We start from the raw sequence: 20,000 nt of genomic DNA on the forward strand, positions 1-20,000 counted from the left end.
CTAATAGCATAAACATATGTATATATATGTACATATCGAATTGCTATAAAATAAAATGGCTTTTTCTTTTTTTTTGCCTTAAGCACACTATATAAGCTCTATATAAAAAGATAATAATATAATTTTATACGTAAAAATTCTATAAACCCCTTTTTTTTTCATAAAAATATTTTATTGTTTTAAATATGTTTGTACTTTGTATATATAATAAACATTTATAAGAAAATAAAGAATAAGGAAAAAAACTTTTTCTTAATAATATAAAATTATAAAATTATGTATTCAACAACTTTTTATTATTTTTAATATTACTAATATGAAAATACTAATACCCCCGGCGGGATTCGAACCCGCAACCTTTGGATTAGAAGTCCAACGCGCTATCCAATTGCGCCACGAAGGCTGTTTTAATATTAAGAACTTGTACAAAAAATAATCAATTTATTTTTATTTTTTATATATACAAAATAACAAGCAAACATATAATATATATATATATATATATATACGAATTAGCAACGTTAGAACCTCAATAAGCATATATATACGATATAGGCACAATGGCGTATATATATGCTACATTTTTGCAAAATTATGGCTAACATATAAAATTGCTTATAATATATATATATATATATATTTTTTTTTTTTTTTATTAAGGCGAAGAACAAGTATAATATTAAAAAGTAAACCAAGTAAAATGTAAAAATTTTCATTTCTGTTTCATTTCTTTGTTGGAGTTGTGCTTCTTTTTATGTGCTAAAGCAAGGGGCAGTATCGTAATCATTGAGATATATGTTATACATAACCTATATGTATTATTTTTAGAAAAACAAAAAATATTCATGTTCTGTAGTATTATTCTTGGGAACAACTTTTTTTTTCAAATATGAAATTTTATTATCTGCTTTATGACTACAATTATTTGATTAAATAAATTAAAAAAAATTTTTAAACAATTTTTTTTTTTTTTTTTATGAGTAAAATGAATTTTAACCAATTATTCATAATGGGCTTTTTTTCAAATGAATTGTTACAATCTCTCAAATGGTACTGGTGATTAGCCAACTTACATATTTTGATTTAAACAAATGAACAAAGTAGCAATACTCCATATATTACAGAATTCACGTTACAGTACTCAAAAAGATGAAGTCCCAAAAGCCCAAAGCATATAAACATCAACACCCATTTACATTTTTTTTATGGTCTCTTTTATTAACAGTTAATAAAGAGTGAATGAAACAAACAACAGGATATTTTTAATACTTATTTTCCTACCACCATTTTTACTGCAAATAATTTAGGAGTATATTATGTACATGTTATAATAATAAACATTATTAGACATAATTAACAGTTGTGCTAAATTTTTTTAAAAAATTTTAGCTAACTCTTAACTTATAAATCTTAACATATAAAGGATATTTGGGCGCACACTTTCTGAAATTATAGTATAAGCTATAAAACGGTATTTCCAAAAAAAAAAATATATATATATATATATATATATATATTTTTATGTACGCACATATATGCAAGTACATATATGTATGCGAGTAAATTTATTCCCTAAGTGAGCGGTAAATTTGGCTTCGTTAATTTCTTGTTATTTTAAAAAAAAAAAAGAAAGTTCAGTTTTATCATAATAAAAACTTGGTTTAAAAGAAGTTTCAAATTTTTAATACATGTGTGCACATAAATAATATTATACGCTTAAAAAGTAAAAAGGATAAAACAAAACACTACTAATTATAATTATATTTGTTGGCACAGATATAAGTATATGTAAATAAATAAACATATATATGTATATATATACATATATTTCTAAACGCGTGCACATATTAATACACTTGTTGCATATCTTGAGAGAATAATATATTGATATGGCTTAATAAAAAAATAAACAGAATATTAAAAAAAAAAAAAAATTGCAAAAAAAAAATATTTAGACTTTCCTCCGCTCACTCATGAATAGGCATATTTAATTAAGTTTACATCATTAAACTATATTACATAAAATTCTTTGTTCTTTTACGATATATACATATATATAATATACTTATAGTACAATACATATATAGTTCAATATACATACGGCACAATATACATATATATATGTATATAAGTATAATAATTAAATAAACAAAACTATAAAAAGGTTACAGTAGACGCCTAAAAAAAAAATGATTATATGTATTATTAACTGACTAGCATGGTGTGTTATGTTACGTTATGTTATGTTTGCATTTTCATTTTCGTTTGTGTTGTGTGTTTGTGTGTTTGTATGATTGTATGTTTGTATGTTTGTATGTTTGTATGTTTGTGTGTTTGTATGATTGTATGATTGTGTGTTTGTATGATTGTATGATTGTATGTTTGTATGATTGTATGATTGTATGATTGTATGATTGTATGATTGTATGTTTGTATGATTTTATGGTGTATATGTATGAAGAATTTGTGTAGCGGTTTGTTTTAGCTGTTAACTGGTGTTCTAAAATTTCGTACTGATAGTCTCTCTCAGCATTTATGAATAATACTCAGTGTATTTTTATATAATGTCAAATATATATATACGTATAAACATATATGTATAAGCAATATATTATGTATATATATATATATATATATTTATATATGTACATAATTATATAAAAACATTTTTATATATCTACATTTTTATATATACGTATATTATATATACGCACATTTATATATATATATATATATATATTTCTTTATTTGCGAAATAAATTGTACAAATGCACACACATAAAACATACTGAAACATGCATATACATATATATATGTATATATTATATATATATATATATATATATATATATGTGTATATAATTTTTTATATTGTACATATAATCTTTTTAATTAAAATACCTGAATATAATAATATATATAAAGTTTATTAAAAAAGTGGGGAAAAAAAAAAAAAGGCATAATATTTTTAATTTAAAAGACATAAACAAAAAAAAAAAAAAGGGGAAAATATACATAATACACATATATAAGTATAAAACGTAAAATACATCCATATACATACATATATATATATATTATATATATATATATATATATATATATATATATATATTATATATATGCAAAAGAAAATAATTTGACGTTATATATGGTCAGGTAAAATAATACACAGTTAAACATATTAGTCTTGATAAAATAGAGGTCTATAAATAAAAAGAGAGATAGACGAACTAAATAGGAGATCTCCGTACTATATAGGAGGGACTATAAGCTGCAAATGAAAAAATTGCTGCAGTTACGGAGGCTGAAAAAAAAAAAAATAATATATATATATATATATATATATATATATATATATCTATAAACACATATGCATATTATATATACGTTACATGTAGAATACACGGTACACTGCTTCTCGCTGTACAACAAATATGCACTTGCAAAAAATAACTGCATTATGAGCAACACCAGGGACGCAAGCCATATATATGCAAGTATATACACGAATGCATGTATTTACATATATTTGCATATATTTGTGTGTGTATGTATAAATTAATATATGTAATGTATATACATAAATGATGTATGGCGTTACCGGAAAAGGAAACAGTTATAATCCATGAAAGGAATATAGTTCTAAATAGTTTCAGGTTTACACATGACGTATTTAAAAAGGAAAAAGGACACAAGGTCTTTTTCCTTACAATTACATTATTTGTATTGTTAACAGATTGGGACATATTATCCTTATTATTTAATCCTTTGGCATTTTTATTATCCTCTTGTGATATTTTCATTTCAACTAAACCAAGTCCAATAACACTAGAAACAGCACAGTGAGTTGAGCTCAATGGAATACCGCAAATACTAAAAAATAAAACGACTAGACCTGATATTAATTCTATAGTAAAACCTCTAGATGGAGTAATTTTAATTAATTTCATTCCGACAGTTTTAATAACCCTATAACCTAAAACAGACAATCCTAAAGACATAGACAAACCTCCAAACAGTAGTATATACCACTGTACTTTTAATTTTCCTTTAACTCCGTTATTATATGTATTAAATACAGCGGCAAAAGGGCCAATGGCATTGGCTGTATCATTAGCACTTTGTGCTACTACACCCAAAATTGCACTTATAATTTGTAAGGATGAAAAAACAATTTCTGTCTCTAGATCAAATTTTTCAATAATATTTTGAGACATATCATTGTTGTTATTGTTGTTGTTACTGCTATTGTTGCTATTATTATTAGTGCTACCATTCGGCTTATTCTTATTGTTCTGAGCCAAATCCTCTTTCATATCTATCTTCTGCACATTAATAACAGCTTGAAAATCTTTTTGTGTCTCCATTTTTTTCTTTTCCATTAGCTGAACTTGGGATGCTGGTCCCTTTGGATTGGTTGCTTGAGTGTCATTTGATGCAACTGAATTTAAACTGCTATTATTTACATTACAAATGGTATTTTCTTTAGCATTTTTTTCTAAATCGTTCATCATATCATCTCCAAATAATTTTTTTTTAAAACTGTAGCTATTTAGTCTCTTGTTATACACTATATATATAACGATAGAACCTACTATGGTTAATATTGACGATAATGCAAGACATATTAAAGTGGAATAAAATGGATGTGCAGCACTCCAGTCTTGAAGATAACATGGGTATGTGGTAACTATATTTTTATTATCCTTCTTCATTTTACATTCTATATTTAATACAATGGGATTTTGATAAACTAAAAAAACACTAAATGGCAGTGTAATCAAAAATATTAAAAGCCAGTAACATCTTTTTATGATAACAAATGAGTTTCTTTTTCTTAATATTAAACGACGCAATAAAATAAAAGCCATAGCTGAACAACTGCCAGCTAATATTGGAGCTGCAAACCATGATATAACAATGCTATGTATTTTTTCCCATTTGATAGACTTATTATGACCTGCAGCTAATCCAAAACCCATTAAGGCTCCTATTATACTGTGCGTTGTCGAAACGGGTAAACCAAAACATGTTGCTATAGCTAGCCAAATGGTAGCACCCATTAGGGCACTAAACATACCTAACATTAAAAATTCTGGAGCATCGTAAAATGCTTCAAAATTAATAATCTTCGATCGAATTGAATCAGTAACTGTGCCACCTAGTAAGGAAGCTCCTAAAGCCTCAAAAAAAAAGGCAATTATTAATGCTTTCTTTATTGTTACTGCTTTGGATCCAATAGATGTACTAAATGTGTTTGCTATATCATTTGCTCCTGTTACAAATGCCATAAAAAAACATGCTACACCGCTTGCGATGACTAACCATAACATGTCAGGATTTGTTACCATTTGATTTCGTAAACTTTATTCTTTTTTATTACCGACTCTAAAAAAAGGGAAATGCAAAATGAAAACATATAAAAAATAAACAGTATTATGTGCAATTTTTTTTTTTTTTTATATCAAAAATTGATTTGCAAAAAAGGAATATATAAGGTGCTAAAAATTTTTTTTTTTTTTTAAATAGCTATGAAAAAAAATGAACAAGCAATGAACAAGTAAGGCGATAATAATTTTTTTTTTTTTTTTTCCAAAAACAGTCATGAAAATATGAACAGGCAAGAAAGTTGTATATTTTATAAGGTCTACATGTAAGGTACATATATATACATGTACAAATATGCAACAAACATAATACATATAATATTATATGTCACTATTTAGAATTTGTGTATATGATTATTTTTTTTACATTATATATATAATTAAAAACGTCTACTCATAAACACTTATGCATATATCAACTCGTGCAAATACGTACACTATTTTTATTTGTATATAATTTTGTTTTTATCTTTAAAATGAACTGGGTCAAGCATGGTGCAAAATATTTAAGCACTACTCTTTTACGATGTTATTTTATACTATTCAAACTTCAATGATTAACATATTATATGAAAATTAAACATATATACAAAATACGTACAATTGTATATCACAATAATAATATATATAAAAAGCTAATTTTTTTTTTTTTTTTTTTTTTTTTTTATCTATCTTCAATGCATTCTATGATTTTAAACATACTTAAAGTAACAAAATGGTTTTTTGTTTTGGAGGGGGAAAGGACAGATATGTATTATATGAATGATACGATGATATATCTTTCAATACTTCCTTAAATTTTAATGGTCTTCAAGAGATGTTCCTTGTTTTTCCTTTTTTCCCTTGATTTTTTTGTCTATCCGTTTATACTACTATGCACGTTTGATTAAAAATCTTGTTTATAACTCCGTTACTTGTTTGTAAGTTTATTTGTTCTTGTTTATTTAATTATAATTTAGTTTTAACTTCTCTTATTAATGTATATATATATATATATATATAAACATATATACATGTATAACTGCAATTTATTTTGAATTAATTGGTATTATATACTGGTATATTAATTTATTAAACGATTTTTTTAGCTAATATTGCGTATAGCTTTTAGCTTTTTTTTTTTTTTTTTCTTGGTTATTTATTTTTAAAATAAATTTGATATTTTAGCTAATCTTTGAGAATCTAGAAAAAATTTCAACAAAAAAATTAAAAAAAAAATGTGCGTATTACGAACAAACTTTCTTTTTTCATCTTAAAATGTATACATATGTGTATGTATACATATATATATGTATATGTATATAAATAATGTGTATATAATTCAAAAATGATACTTTTTAATGTAGCTCATGTGTAAAAACAGTTAACATCACTTAAAGCTATCTACTTTGGAGATATATACAAATAAATAAATATATATGTATATAATATGGATGGTGTATATATATAATATATTTATATATGTATATATATAAATATAAATGTACGTACGTACGTATGTATACATATATACGCAAATACTCAACGCAATTGTAAAAATATATATGAGTGATATATTTTTGCAATTATGTACATATATACATGAAAATAAAATTCAAAAGAATGTGTGCATAAATAAAATATGCGTACATTTTAAAAAATTAAAAATTTACAACAATGCGTACACAAATATTTTTTCTCAATTTATACAATTAAAACGTAGCATCCATATATGCATATATAAAACTGTTCATTCATTTAATGTTCTTCTTAAGTAACATTTAATTTTGTAAAAGGCATGTATATATGTATGCATATATTTTATATAAATGTAACAGAAGTATATATATTATTATTATACTCGCAAAAAAAAGAAAAATAATATATTTGTAATAAAAATGTAATATATTTGTTTGTATGTAATATATAGTTAAGTTCTGTTTATTTATGTAATATATATATATATATATATACATTAACATATATACATATATGTAATACTTATGTAATGAACGAGTAAAATCAAAACGATTACTTTTCTGGCACATGAAACAAATTAAACATTAAAATAAACTCAGTTTAACTATATATTTTCGTATGTAATATATGTAATATTTTTGTACATAATATATGTAATGTTTTCGTATATAATATATGTAATGTTTTCGTATATAATATATGTAATGTTTTCGCATATAATATATGTAATGTTTTCGTAGCTTTATTTTATTTTAATTTTTTTTTTTTCTTTCACTTACGTAATTTAAAAAAAACATAATTACTTATGCTTTAACAAGAGCAAATTTTTTCGGAAAATATGTCCTAAGAAAATATATATTATAATATTATTATATTACATATATATATATGTATAATAACATAAATAAATATACATTAATTTCTTTACTTGTATATTTATATAATATCCTGCAAAATATAATATTTTGAAAATTGTTCAAAAAAAATACATAATAATTTGTATGTATATATATAATATATATATTTTATATATATATTTATCATTAGTATTATTATAGTATTAAATTTTTTTTTAGTAAATTTCGCATTTTTCTTTTTTTCATCTATTTGTAGTAGTATACTATATATATATATATTAATTCTTTTACTGTTATATTACAATTTATTAACATTTATAATGAATTTTTTTTTTTGTTTTATAATTTTATTTTTTTTTTGGAGGGAGGTAAACATATATATATATATATATATATATATATATGTATATTTTACAAATGTAATAATAATATATTAGTTATATTATAGGTATAATACATTATATATATATATAATATAAATTTTATTATGTATATAAAATAAACGAAAAAACATTTTGCGTACTAAAATTTTGATAATAATACATTCAAAAAAAAAAATTGCATGTTTATAGAATATTTATTTTTCTATGTTATGATTATATATAAACGGGAAAAAGAAAGTACATACATGTGTTTTAATTTTCATTTTTGAGGATATTCTTCTTAAAATCATTAATTATTTCTTATTTATAACTCTACAACAACGTTTTCTGTACATTCCTAGATTTTCTTTTAATATATTATATATATAATATATTATAAATATATATATATATATATGTATATCAAATGGGTTATGTTTGTAATTTAATAATTATACGGTAAAATAAAATAAAAAATTTTCAGCATTACTAATAGAAAATATGTTTGTAATTTAAAAAAAAAAGAAAAAAAAAAGAGGGACTTAACCCAAGGTATAATACATACATATATATATATATATGCTTAAAGGAAATTTATTTTACCATATTTGCTCTATTTATAATATTTGAAAAAAAACTTTAAGAAGATACATTTATACGTTTGTTAGTTTTTACATTTATACGTTTGTTAGTTTTTACATTTATACGTTTGTTAGTTTTTACATTTATACGTTTGTTAGTTTTTACATTTATACGTTTGTTAGATTCTACATTTATACGTTTGTAAATTTAATTAGATTTATAAATATTCAATTTTTACATATAAAACGATCTTCATTATTTAATAAAATGGGATTTAATAAAAAACTAAAAAAAAAATTAATTTTTTCTTTACAAGGTGAGAAATTCTTCACTGAATGATTAAAGCCGTTCTTAGCTTTATTTTTCTTTTAATATATATTAATTTCCTTTTTTTCCATTTTATTTCTTTTTTTTTCTACACTCTTCTTTTTTCTTTTTCCTTTTCTTTTTCTTATTTCTTTTCTTTTTCTTTTTCCTTTTCCTTTTTTTTTTTTTTTTTTTTTCATAAACGCGCCAAAAACAGATTTGCGTTTTGTCGAATGAAAATGAAAAAAAAAAAAAAAAAAAGAGAAAAAATTATAATCTCAGTGAAAATAGAACACGAAATTTTTTTTTTATTTTAATTAGAATTTTATTTTATATATAAATAAATATATATATTCACCTAATCTTTTGTGCACTTCTATATAACTAAAAGTAAATTATTACCAAGGAGAAGAAGATTGTTATCATTATAAATTTATCATTATAAATTTATCATTATAAATTTGTCAATATAAATTTGTCAATATAAATTTGTCATAAATTTTTCTCCCTTTTTAATAAATTACTGTCATTTAATGTATAAAAGGAAGTATAAATTTTTCCAATTTCTTTTTTTAAAAATATTTTGGGACGACGGAAGTTTTACATAATTTTTCATACATTGTGCGAAATGCGTGTGTTAACCTGTGTGCTACTTTTTTTTTTTTTTTTTTTTTTTTTTTTTTTTTGCATTGTTAATTTGCTTTTTCAAAAAGGAAAAAACTTATAACTGTATATATTATATATATATATATATATATATATATATATATGTATGTATGTATGTATGTATGTATGTATGTATGTATGTACTATGTGAACTTACTTATAGGTGTGTATATAAATAAATATATATATTATATGTATATAATTTTATACCGTGTGCATTTATCTATGTGCTCACTTTTTGCCAATAATTTTATATAAAAAAAAGAAAAAAGAAAAAAGAAAAAAAGATTTATATGTTCAGGTTCTAACCGCTTATCAATTTTTAAAACAAAAAATAAATTTTCGAAAGAACATTTGAAATGGACCATTTTATAAAAACTCTATAAAAATAATACTTCTTAAATTCGTATAAGAGCGATGTGCGTCATGTACTTACTAGCGTACAAAAGAAGGGATGACAATGAAGGAGAATTAGTGAGTATATTAATTCTACTGTACTTATACATTTTGCAGTATTTTAAGCTACATATAAGGCTTATTAAATGTATCAATAGTCCGGAAAAGAACACACTCGAAGGTGGAGAAACATGTGCTACATATTAACACTGCTTTCTTTTAAACACATACACGCTTCATATTTCGAAATATAAATTTATATTTTTTTTTCATGTAGTATTGGAATATTGAACAAAATTAAGTTCATTTAAAAAAGATATTACACTAGTGCTTTATTTTTAATTTTCTTAAATGGTAGGAAATTTTTTTTTTTTTTTCATTTATTCATATATATTTTAAATGTTACCCATTGGCAAAAATAAATATACGTTCCTTCATTTCCCTGGGTGTTCTTTCTACTGTTCTTATGTAAAAATAAATACGTAAACGTCGTATATAGATGTATATAGCACGCATAAACACGTACCTTACCATTTTTTTTTGAAGCCGTAAGAGCTTTATTTTTCAAAAAATTTGTTATATGTCTTAATGAAAAAACTGTAAAAGCGAACAGTACAATATGTTGTTCCCCCTAATTCCAAAGGTGTTTATATATATTTTTTTCTTTTTTTTTATTTGATTGGTATTGTTACTACTTCGTAACTGCAACGTAACTGCTACATAACTACTACATAACTGCTACATAACTGCGACGTAACTGCTACTCATTTCACATTTTGCAACAAGCTATATTTTTCAGAAAAATTAAATAAAGATTCATGCACGAAAAAAAAAAGGTCATAAAAATTTAAGTACAACATGATTACAGCAATTACCGACGGGATATAAAAATTACAATTGAGATTTAATTAAAACTTATGTATACAAAGCTTCAGATAGCCTATTTCCCTTTTAATAAAGAAATTTCATTTTATTTCATACGCATGTAATACGTTATATGCTTGTGGTCATATGTGCGTCTTCATTCCCCTACGTCTGCCGATGCTTTTACGTTCGCACGCATAAACATATACACTAACATACACACAAACATATACACATATACAAAAACACACGGATGATAATGAGGGGGGGGTCTTTGATAATATGTTTGGTCTCAGTTGTTGGACAACTTTTTCCTTTTGTTTGCCTCGAATTTTAGCTTCCGAAATAGTAAGGTGCTTTGTACTAACGTATTTGTAGCATGACAAGCAAACAGTAAATAATTTTTCGGTTTAATTGCAAGAGAATATCTCATAAATAAAATACTGTAGATTGCCAAAACAGCCGTCATTCTTTCAGATACGTACATGGGCAATTTCTTTAAATCGTTGAAGCCTTTTATTAAAAAAAAGAAAAAATCGAAAAAATGATATATAATGATGAAAAAAAAAGCCAAATAAAATGAAATTAAATAATATAGAAAAATAATAAAAAATATTAAAAGTTCTTTTAGTGTGCATAAATGTAACCGTCCATGTATATAGGCACCTACAAACGCTGTTACTAGCTCTTACATACATATGTACATACAAGAATGAATACATACATACAAACATACATACGTACGTACATGTGTACAATATACATACATACATACGTACATGTGTACAATATACACACAGACTTATGTTCTAAGTACAACGAATGCCATTGCTGCAACTAGAAGAATGTATAAGCACGTATTCTACTCAACATAAATTGAAGATATTTTTTTTTTCTTTTTTTTTTTTTTGAAAAATTGTAAAAAAAAAAATTACCAGCAAGAACAAATCCCCAGTTTGCTAAAGGGGCCCAAAACATAATATTGAATACATTCGATTTTACATTATTATAAAATAATTTAATTTTTGTCATTTTTAAATCAATATCTGCTTACTGAGTGCAATTCTTTTTTATTATATGTTTTTATATTTATTGTGATAATTAGTTGCATATGCAATTCTGTTAAGCAAATCTGATATTTGAAAACTGTGCCTTAACATATATCAGCCTCGTGTAATGTGAATACAGGTAAGACGTGCGCATGGATGCACATACATATGACTACGTCTATGTATGTATATATGTATGCAACTAGTTTTGTGCGTATGACTGTGTGAATGTACTTATGAATGTATGCTTGTTTGTAAATCCCTCCCAGTGTTGACACTCCATGCTCACGTGTGTGTGGTTGCACTTTAATGATTTCTTTCGCTATAGGAAAATAATGAAAAGTATGCCAAAACAAATAAAAATAATAATAATAAAATAATATAATAATATAATATATAATAATAATAAAATAATATAATAATATAATAATATAATAATATAATAATATATAATATAATAATATAATATAATATAATAATATAATAATATAATATAATAATATAATAATATAATAATATAATAATAAAATAATAAAATAACAAAATAACAAACTAACAAACTAACAAACTAACAAACTAACAAACTAACAAACTAACAAACTAACAAACTAACAAACTAACAAAATTAAATAAAATAATTGCAGTTACATGATGGTTATAAATCATTCAAAATAAACATACTGTAAACATAAAATAAATCGAATGTTAACTAATTAAACAAATATAATACATAATTAGGAGGGCTTTTAAAAAAAGGTATGCTTATTTAATAAAATTATTTTCCATAAAAGTATAAAATGAAATAACATTTATTTCTTCATATTAAAGATGGTATATTGTTGCTTTACAATTATAATTTTAAAAAGGGTAAAAATGAAAAATGGCAATTAAAATGGATCGGGGAATCGTTTATTTTTCACTCTCGTTTACACGTTATTACGTTATCGCGTAATTATGCTATCATGTTATGACAATATCATACTATCATATTATTATGTTTTTTCTTTTTTCTTTTTTTTTTTTCCTATTTACTCTTCTCAGTCAACCTAAACCAATCATCAACACATCAACTATTGTAGCGGCTAATCCGCAAGTCTAAAAACAATTTATTATATTCCAAAAAAAAAAAAAAAAAAAAAAAATGTCAAAAGAAGTTGAACATTAAAATAAAATTACTTAAATCAAATCAGTTAAACCAGTGTTATTTTATCCTTTATACTACTTTAAATATGATATATATATATATATATATACATATATATATATATATTATATATATATATCTTTATGTATATATCTTTATGTATATACATAAAGTTAATTAACCACGTGAAAAATATACACATTGAAGTTTGCTATAAATTACGCGCAAATATTTAAAAAAAGTAAAAGGAAGAACATACATATACATTTATTTATATAGTTTTATCCTCCTTAAATTTAAAATCTTTTTAAGAAAAAATTTACTACTCACTTGGCTTAATTACAAAAAAATAGGTGGAAGCTATGGTACTATTTACTTTATTATTTTTTTTTTTTTTTTTTGTTCTTATATTATTTTATATTTTTTTCCCTTAAAGTGTATAGCACAATTTTGCAAAAAAAAAAAAATGAAACCTAATTTTGGTAGTAAAGCAGTTATGTGAAACGTGGGAAAAAATGTAAGTAAAAAAGACGTAAAAACAGAAAAATAACGTAAACAATAACGTAAACAATAACGTAAAGAAGAAAAGAACCAAGAGGCAACAAACAGAACTTAAGACATTCAAAGAGAGGTGTAACTGGAGGCACAGTCCAAGTACTTAAGATGTAACAAATAGAACGTATAAAAAATGTAGTATATGCACAAGGCAAAATTAACGAAAATTCTTATGTGCTTATGCTCAATACTATTGTAATGAAATATGCAATTCATCACGAGCTGATCGAGCTGATACAAGCGTTCTTCCTCTTTGTATGTGTAAAATATAATATGATGTGTTTATTTTATTTTATTTTATTTTATTTATTTTTTTTTTTTTAGCATTTTATAATAAAAAATACGACTACAAAAAAAGAAATTGTAAGAGAAATGCAAGAGATGCATATAAAAAAGTAAATAATTTTTGAATGTAAAAAAAAAGAAAGTCATTGAATAGCATAAATAAAAAATAAGAGTATGAAAAATTAAAAAAAAAATAAAGAAAAAAAACACGTAACAAAATTCAATAAATTCAATAAATTCAATAAAAATAAAGAAAATTTTGAAAAATATATGTACACTACGCCTTTCTAAGTTTGATCTTTTATGCTATTTTTCTTTTTTTTACATATTTTATGTTAATTCTTTTTTTTTTTTTTTTTTCTTTGTTTTTTTACCGTATCTTTAATTTTTTGCTTTTTCCTGACCTTCATTTTCCCCTCAATAGTTAAGTTTTTGTCATTAGTAGTTTGTTCTTTTCCATCTATATGAAAATTCTATTTTTTTTTTTTTTTTTTTTTTTTTTTTTCTTTGTGATATGAAAATAAATTGCGCTTATTGTTATTAAAAAGGAGCTAATAGTACTCCTATTATTCCTTTTTTATGACATAAATACGTATATATATATATATATATATATATATATATATATACATATGTACAAATATTCACAAGTACACATATACATATGTTACATTTTTTACACGAATTTCACGAAAGCCTCTTTTATTTTTTTTTAGTAATTAAATTTGAAGAGATAATTAAAAACGTTATAAAATTTTATTCATTTATATATAGAAAACATTTTTATAGGACAATAATTCATTAACTATATTTTTTTAATAATAGTAAAATATTAAGTGATTACACTTATTGCTTTATTATTTGTTTAAAACTTTTACGAATTTACAAGGATAAGTATTCATCTCTGTTAAATAGAAAGATCTGCGCACAAGAATCCACCAGCACTCACATATGTATGTAAGTGAGCATACGTTGTGTACATGTATATATATATATATATATGTGTGTGTGTGTGTGTGTGTGTCTCACGACGATATCCCAATTCTTAGTGGCTTGCTTAATATTGTTTTTGAAAAAATATAAGAATTAATTCTTATAAACAGAGTCTTTTTAATGGCGTACACATGGTGCATGCAAATTTAGACGCTTTATATTTTTATAAAATTTTTCCATTTTTTCTTTTTTTTTTTTTCATCTTTTCATTTTTTTTTTTTTTTTTTTTTATGACACAGTTGTGCCTCAAAATTTTATATCCCTTCTATCAAGCTATCCATTTGAATTTTTTAAACTGATGATATATATTTTTATCTTTATATAAAAATGTCTAATGAAGAATATGATCATCTTTATAAAATAATTTTAGTTGGAGATGCAACTGTAGGTAAAATAAAAAAAAAAAAAAAAAAAAAAAAAGAGCAAAGGAAAAAAGGAGAAAGTTATACATGTATGTCGCTATATCGTATGCCACATTATCCACTTGCCTATTAAAATATATACGTCCATATATATGTGCATACACATATGTGTATATATATCACTTCATACCTCCTCCATGTTACACATAATTGCACATTTATGTTTATCTTGTTTAGGAAAGACACATTTACTATCGAGATATATAAGGGGATCACTTCCCAGTGTTGCAAAAGCAACAATTGGTAAAAACAGAAGAGCAAAAAAGAAAAATAACAGTAACAATAGCAATAAGAAAAACAAAAACAATAACAAAAATAAAAACAACAATAAAAACAAAAACAAAAATAAAAACAAAAACAAAAATAAAAACAAAAATAAAAACAAAAACAAAAATAAAAACAAAAACAAAAATAAAAACAAAAACAAAAATAAAAACAAAAACAAAAATAAAAACGATAAAAATAGCAAAAAGTTCATTGATACAAATTGAGAACCATTTAACCTGACAAAGCAATAATGTTTTCTACCTATACGTCCTTGTATCCAATTTTTTTTTTTTTTTTTTTTATTATTTTTTCCTTCCATTCAGGTGTTGAATTTGCTACTAGAACCATCCCCTTAGCGGTGGGTGGGACCGTAAAGGCGCAGGTACCATTTAAAAAAAAAGTGTGTTTAAGTCTGATTTTACATTTTAGTTATATTTATTTTTAAATATCTATCACGTTCAGGACGTTTATTTTATTTTTTTATTTCGTATTTCTAATTTTTTTGATTTCGTATTTCTAATTTTTTTATTTCGTATTTCTAATTTTTTTGATTTCGTATTTCTAATTTTTTTTATTTTCGTATTTTTTATTTGTTTTACCTTTTTATGTGGTTGTGTATTCATAGATATGGGACACTGCGGGGCAGGAAAGATATAGGAGTATAACAAGTGCCCATTACAGAAGAAGCGCAGGGGCTATATTAGTGTATGACATAACTAAGAGAAAAACGTTCTTAAGTATTTCTAAATGGCTAGAAGAAATTAGGCAAAATGCGGATAAAGACATTGTAATTATGCTAGTGGGGAATAAAGTAGATATTACTGAGAAAGATGAAAGCAAAAGAAAGGTAAGCCCACAGTTCTGAGGGTGCTCATGTACATATAGTAGTACATACACATGTGTACTTATTATATGTATATATATACACGTACATACATACATATATACATATACTTACATGCATACATGCACATACACATACCCATACACATACCCATACACATACACATACCCATACACATACACATACCCATACACATACACATACCCATACACATACACATACCCATACACATACACATACCCATACACATACACATACCCATACACATACCCATACACATACACATATTTACGTACACGTGTACACTGCCTTAATACAGGTTACATATGAACAGGGAGCAAGTTTCGCTAGGGAAAATAATTTATTTTTCGCGGAGGCTTCGGCCGTATCAAAACTTAATGTAAAACATATATTTGAAAATCTATTACAAGAAATATATAATAACAGGTTAAAGAATAATAACAGGAGCTTCAGTACTCGCAGTGGTGCTACTTATGACAGCGCAATACAGCTAACTAAGGCGCGGAGTATAATCAAGTTAAATGACATAAAAGACAATGAAAGTGAAGACGATAATAAAAACAAAATGAAATGCTGCTGATTCGGGGAAACAGCTTCATCTGATGAGCTTATATACTCATATATATATACGTATAAATGTACATATATACATGTATATATATGTGTGTATATTTAGTACACGGGTAAGTTAATTTAGAAGTTTCCTTCATCCCCTTATGGTATGTGTGCCAATTAATTTTTTTTTTTTTTTTTTTGAAAAATTATGAACATGTTCATGTGTTTATTATATTTTCTTTTTGTCATTTATTATGACAACAAATTTTCATTTTTTTCATACATTTGTCTAACTTCATTGTTAAGCAATTAATTATTTGATTAGAAGTACGGTATTTTCGTATTTCACTATTTGTTGAATAATTTTTTTTTATAAATATGCTTGTGCATTGATTTCATCCTTTACCCCCACTTGCTTATCTGTTATATGTTATTCATTATAACTTTATTATTCTTTCCCTTTTTTTTTTTTTTTTTTTTTTTTTTTGTCGCAAATAAAATTACACTATTCATGTGCTATGTACTTGTATATATTTTTTTTAATTTATTCATATATTTTTCAAAAGTAATTAAACTTTAATTTTTGCCATTTTCCTAATTATTTTAATTTTTTTTTCCCCCCCGCTTTTTCACTGTAATATAAATTATTATCATTTAATGAATAAAGGAATGAGTATGCAGACATGTATGTATAAAGTATAAAGCATTTACTATAGTTATCCTTCGAAACTGAATATTTTTGGAAAGATAAATTCTTATATGTATTGAATTTTGGTACTGCTCGTTATACCTTTTTATTTTTTTTTTTTTTATTTCCTCAGCTCATACCCATCTACATTTCTCCCTTAACTTCTTAAAAAAAAATTCCACTAAAAATTTTCGTTAAAAAATATAATTAAAGTAAAAAATGCTGGTTACTATCCGATGAAGATTAAAAATAGTACCACCAGAAATCGCAGTGTGGGAAAATAGTATACCACTGCATATAAATAGTTTAATTTTTTTTTTCTCTTTTTCCTTTTTTTTTTAAAACTCTTGAAATGGAATATTGTAGGATGTTTTTTAAATAACGTGGGTGCAAAATTTTAACAAAACTATTGAAATTAAATTTCCTTTTTTATTTTTATTTCTCCATATTCCCATATCGTATTTGTTCTTAGACAAAATATGGGCAAGGGAATGGACAACAGAATGGGCTGAGGATTGAGCAAATATACGCAAAAATGAACACAAAGAAAAAAATATTGAAAAATTACAAGTGACAAATGACAAATGGCAAATGATAAATGATAAATGATATATGATAAATGATATATGATAAATGATATATGATAAATGGAAAATAATATTTCGACCTAGATGATAGCTCAATATATACCATGAACACAAAATGGGATTACTGAAAAATATTTTTTTTTTACAAATATTGCAGATGTGTCTTTTTGTCAAAAACGTACTTACTATTTCATGCATATTTTATTATAGCACTTGCATGAATGTGTAACTGTTTACGAATATTATATATCTTCTCATTAAATTATTGTTTAGGCATAATTTTGTTCATGCATAAAAAACAAAAAGAAAAGGCTAGTATAACACTTTCACTTTTTCTATCACCCTCATTTAGGTCATTGCTTTTTATATAATGCTTGTCATATATAAATATATATATGTATGTACATATAAGCATACATACATACAACAAGATACCATAAAACGGGGCAAGCACCCGCTTATTGCAGAATTCGCTAAAAAGCTTATGGGTATACATTACTTTCAAGCAGCTGTATATTTTATGATCTTCTGAATAAAATACAAAACAACGTTTTTTCAATCTATAAAGTGCTTAATCCCTTGCCAACGGTTTTAACATAACATGTGCTTATTTGTATTACATAAATTTTAAAAAAATATAATGAAGTAAAAAAAAAAAAAAAATAAAATGAAAACAAAATAAAATGAAAATAAAGTGAAAATAAAGTGAAAATAAAATGAAAATAAAAAGAAAATAAAGTGAAAATAAAGTGAAAATAAAATGAAAATAAAATGAAAATAAAGTGAAAATAAAGTGAAAATAAAATGAAAATAAAAGTAAAATAATTATGAATTATACATTATTTTTCATAACATTATTGACCAAAGGATACTAAACTAAGTTTTCATATGGAAAAAAAAAAGAATTCCCTTTTGGAAAGTTAATCAAATGTTTATATTTTTTTTTTTTTTTTAAATAAAATAATATATTTTTATGTATACCTATTACGTGTATGTATTGATTCGCATAACTTGCTACGTTGTATATTTGGCTATTTTGTATTGTTTTTTTCCATTCTTTTTATTTGCCTTCTCTTTTTAACATTTTTAATTTATTTGCCTTGTACTTTTTTCTTTTTGTTTTTTCTTTCTACGTTTTTCTTTTTCTTTATTCTTTCTACGTTTTTCTTTTTCTTTATTCTTTCTGTTTTTTTCTTTTTTTTTCTGCTTTTTTCTTTTCCTTTATTCTTTTTTCTTTTTTCTTTTTCTTTATTCTTTTTTCCATTTCTTTATTCTTTTTTCCTTTTTTTTATTCTTTTTTCCTTTTCTTTATTCTTTTTTCCTTTTCTTTATTCTTTTTTCCATTTCTTTATTCTTTTTTCCTTACGGCTATTCTTTTTCTTTTCAAACAAGTCTTATATGTATAGCGTTTCCCTTAGTATCTTCTTTCTGCTAAGAGCTCAAAATAATAAAACAAATCGGATGTAAGATACATTCTGTATACAGCACATTTGTTTTATTTTATTTTTATTTTTTTATGAAACTTGCTTTTATTATATTATTTCATTTTATGGTCAAACAGAATAATATATCTTATGGTGTATTTTATAAACTTGAAGTTCACTTTTTAGAGGAACCGGTAAGGTAAAAAAGGGAAGCTTCATTTTAAAATTAGGACAGGAAGGTGTACATATGCGTATATACATACATGCATACGTATAAATATATGT

General features: G+C 23.8%; 3 protein-coding genes across 3 annotated transcripts; 1 reads left to right on the plus strand and 2 right to left on the minus strand.

The window, feature by feature from the left end:
- Window positions 1–3,233: 3,233 nt before the first annotated feature.
- On the minus strand, window positions 3,234–5,354 carry MKS88_004176 (sodium-dependent phosphate transporter; the record flags this gene model as incomplete). The annotated part of the gene is made up of 2 exons (XM_067217330.1): window positions 3,234–3,292; window positions 3,605–5,354. The coding sequence occupies 2 exons, from the start codon at window positions 5,352–5,354 to the stop codon at window positions 3,234–3,236; spliced, it is 1,809 nt and encodes a 602-aa protein (XP_067071769.1).
- A 5,819-nt stretch (window positions 5,355–11,173) lies between these two features.
- MKS88_004177 (mitochondrial pyruvate carrier protein 1) lies at window positions 11,174–11,913 on the minus strand (the record flags this gene model as incomplete). Its single annotated transcript, XM_067217331.1, has 2 exons — window positions 11,174–11,394; window positions 11,817–11,913. 2 exons carry the CDS (start codon window positions 11,911–11,913, stop codon window positions 11,174–11,176), a joined length of 318 nt encoding a protein of 105 aa, XP_067071770.1.
- Window positions 11,914–15,234: 3,321 nt separating this feature from the next.
- Window positions 15,235–17,041, plus strand: MKS88_004178 (ras-related protein Rab-11B; the record flags this gene model as incomplete). Its single annotated transcript, XM_067217332.1, has 5 exons — window positions 15,235–15,295; window positions 15,507–15,605; window positions 15,920–15,978; window positions 16,222–16,443; window positions 16,760–17,041. The coding sequence occupies 5 exons, from the start codon at window positions 15,235–15,237 to the stop codon at window positions 17,039–17,041; spliced, it is 723 nt and encodes a 240-aa protein (XP_067071771.1).
- Between the last annotated feature and the right edge of the window lie 2,959 nt (window positions 17,042–20,000).

This window comes from Plasmodium brasilianum, chromosome 12, assembly GCF_023973825.1.
Source record: "Plasmodium brasilianum strain Bolivian I chromosome 12, whole genome shotgun sequence".
Classification (NCBI taxonomy): domain Eukaryota; phylum Apicomplexa; class Aconoidasida; order Haemosporida; family Plasmodiidae; genus Plasmodium; species Plasmodium brasilianum.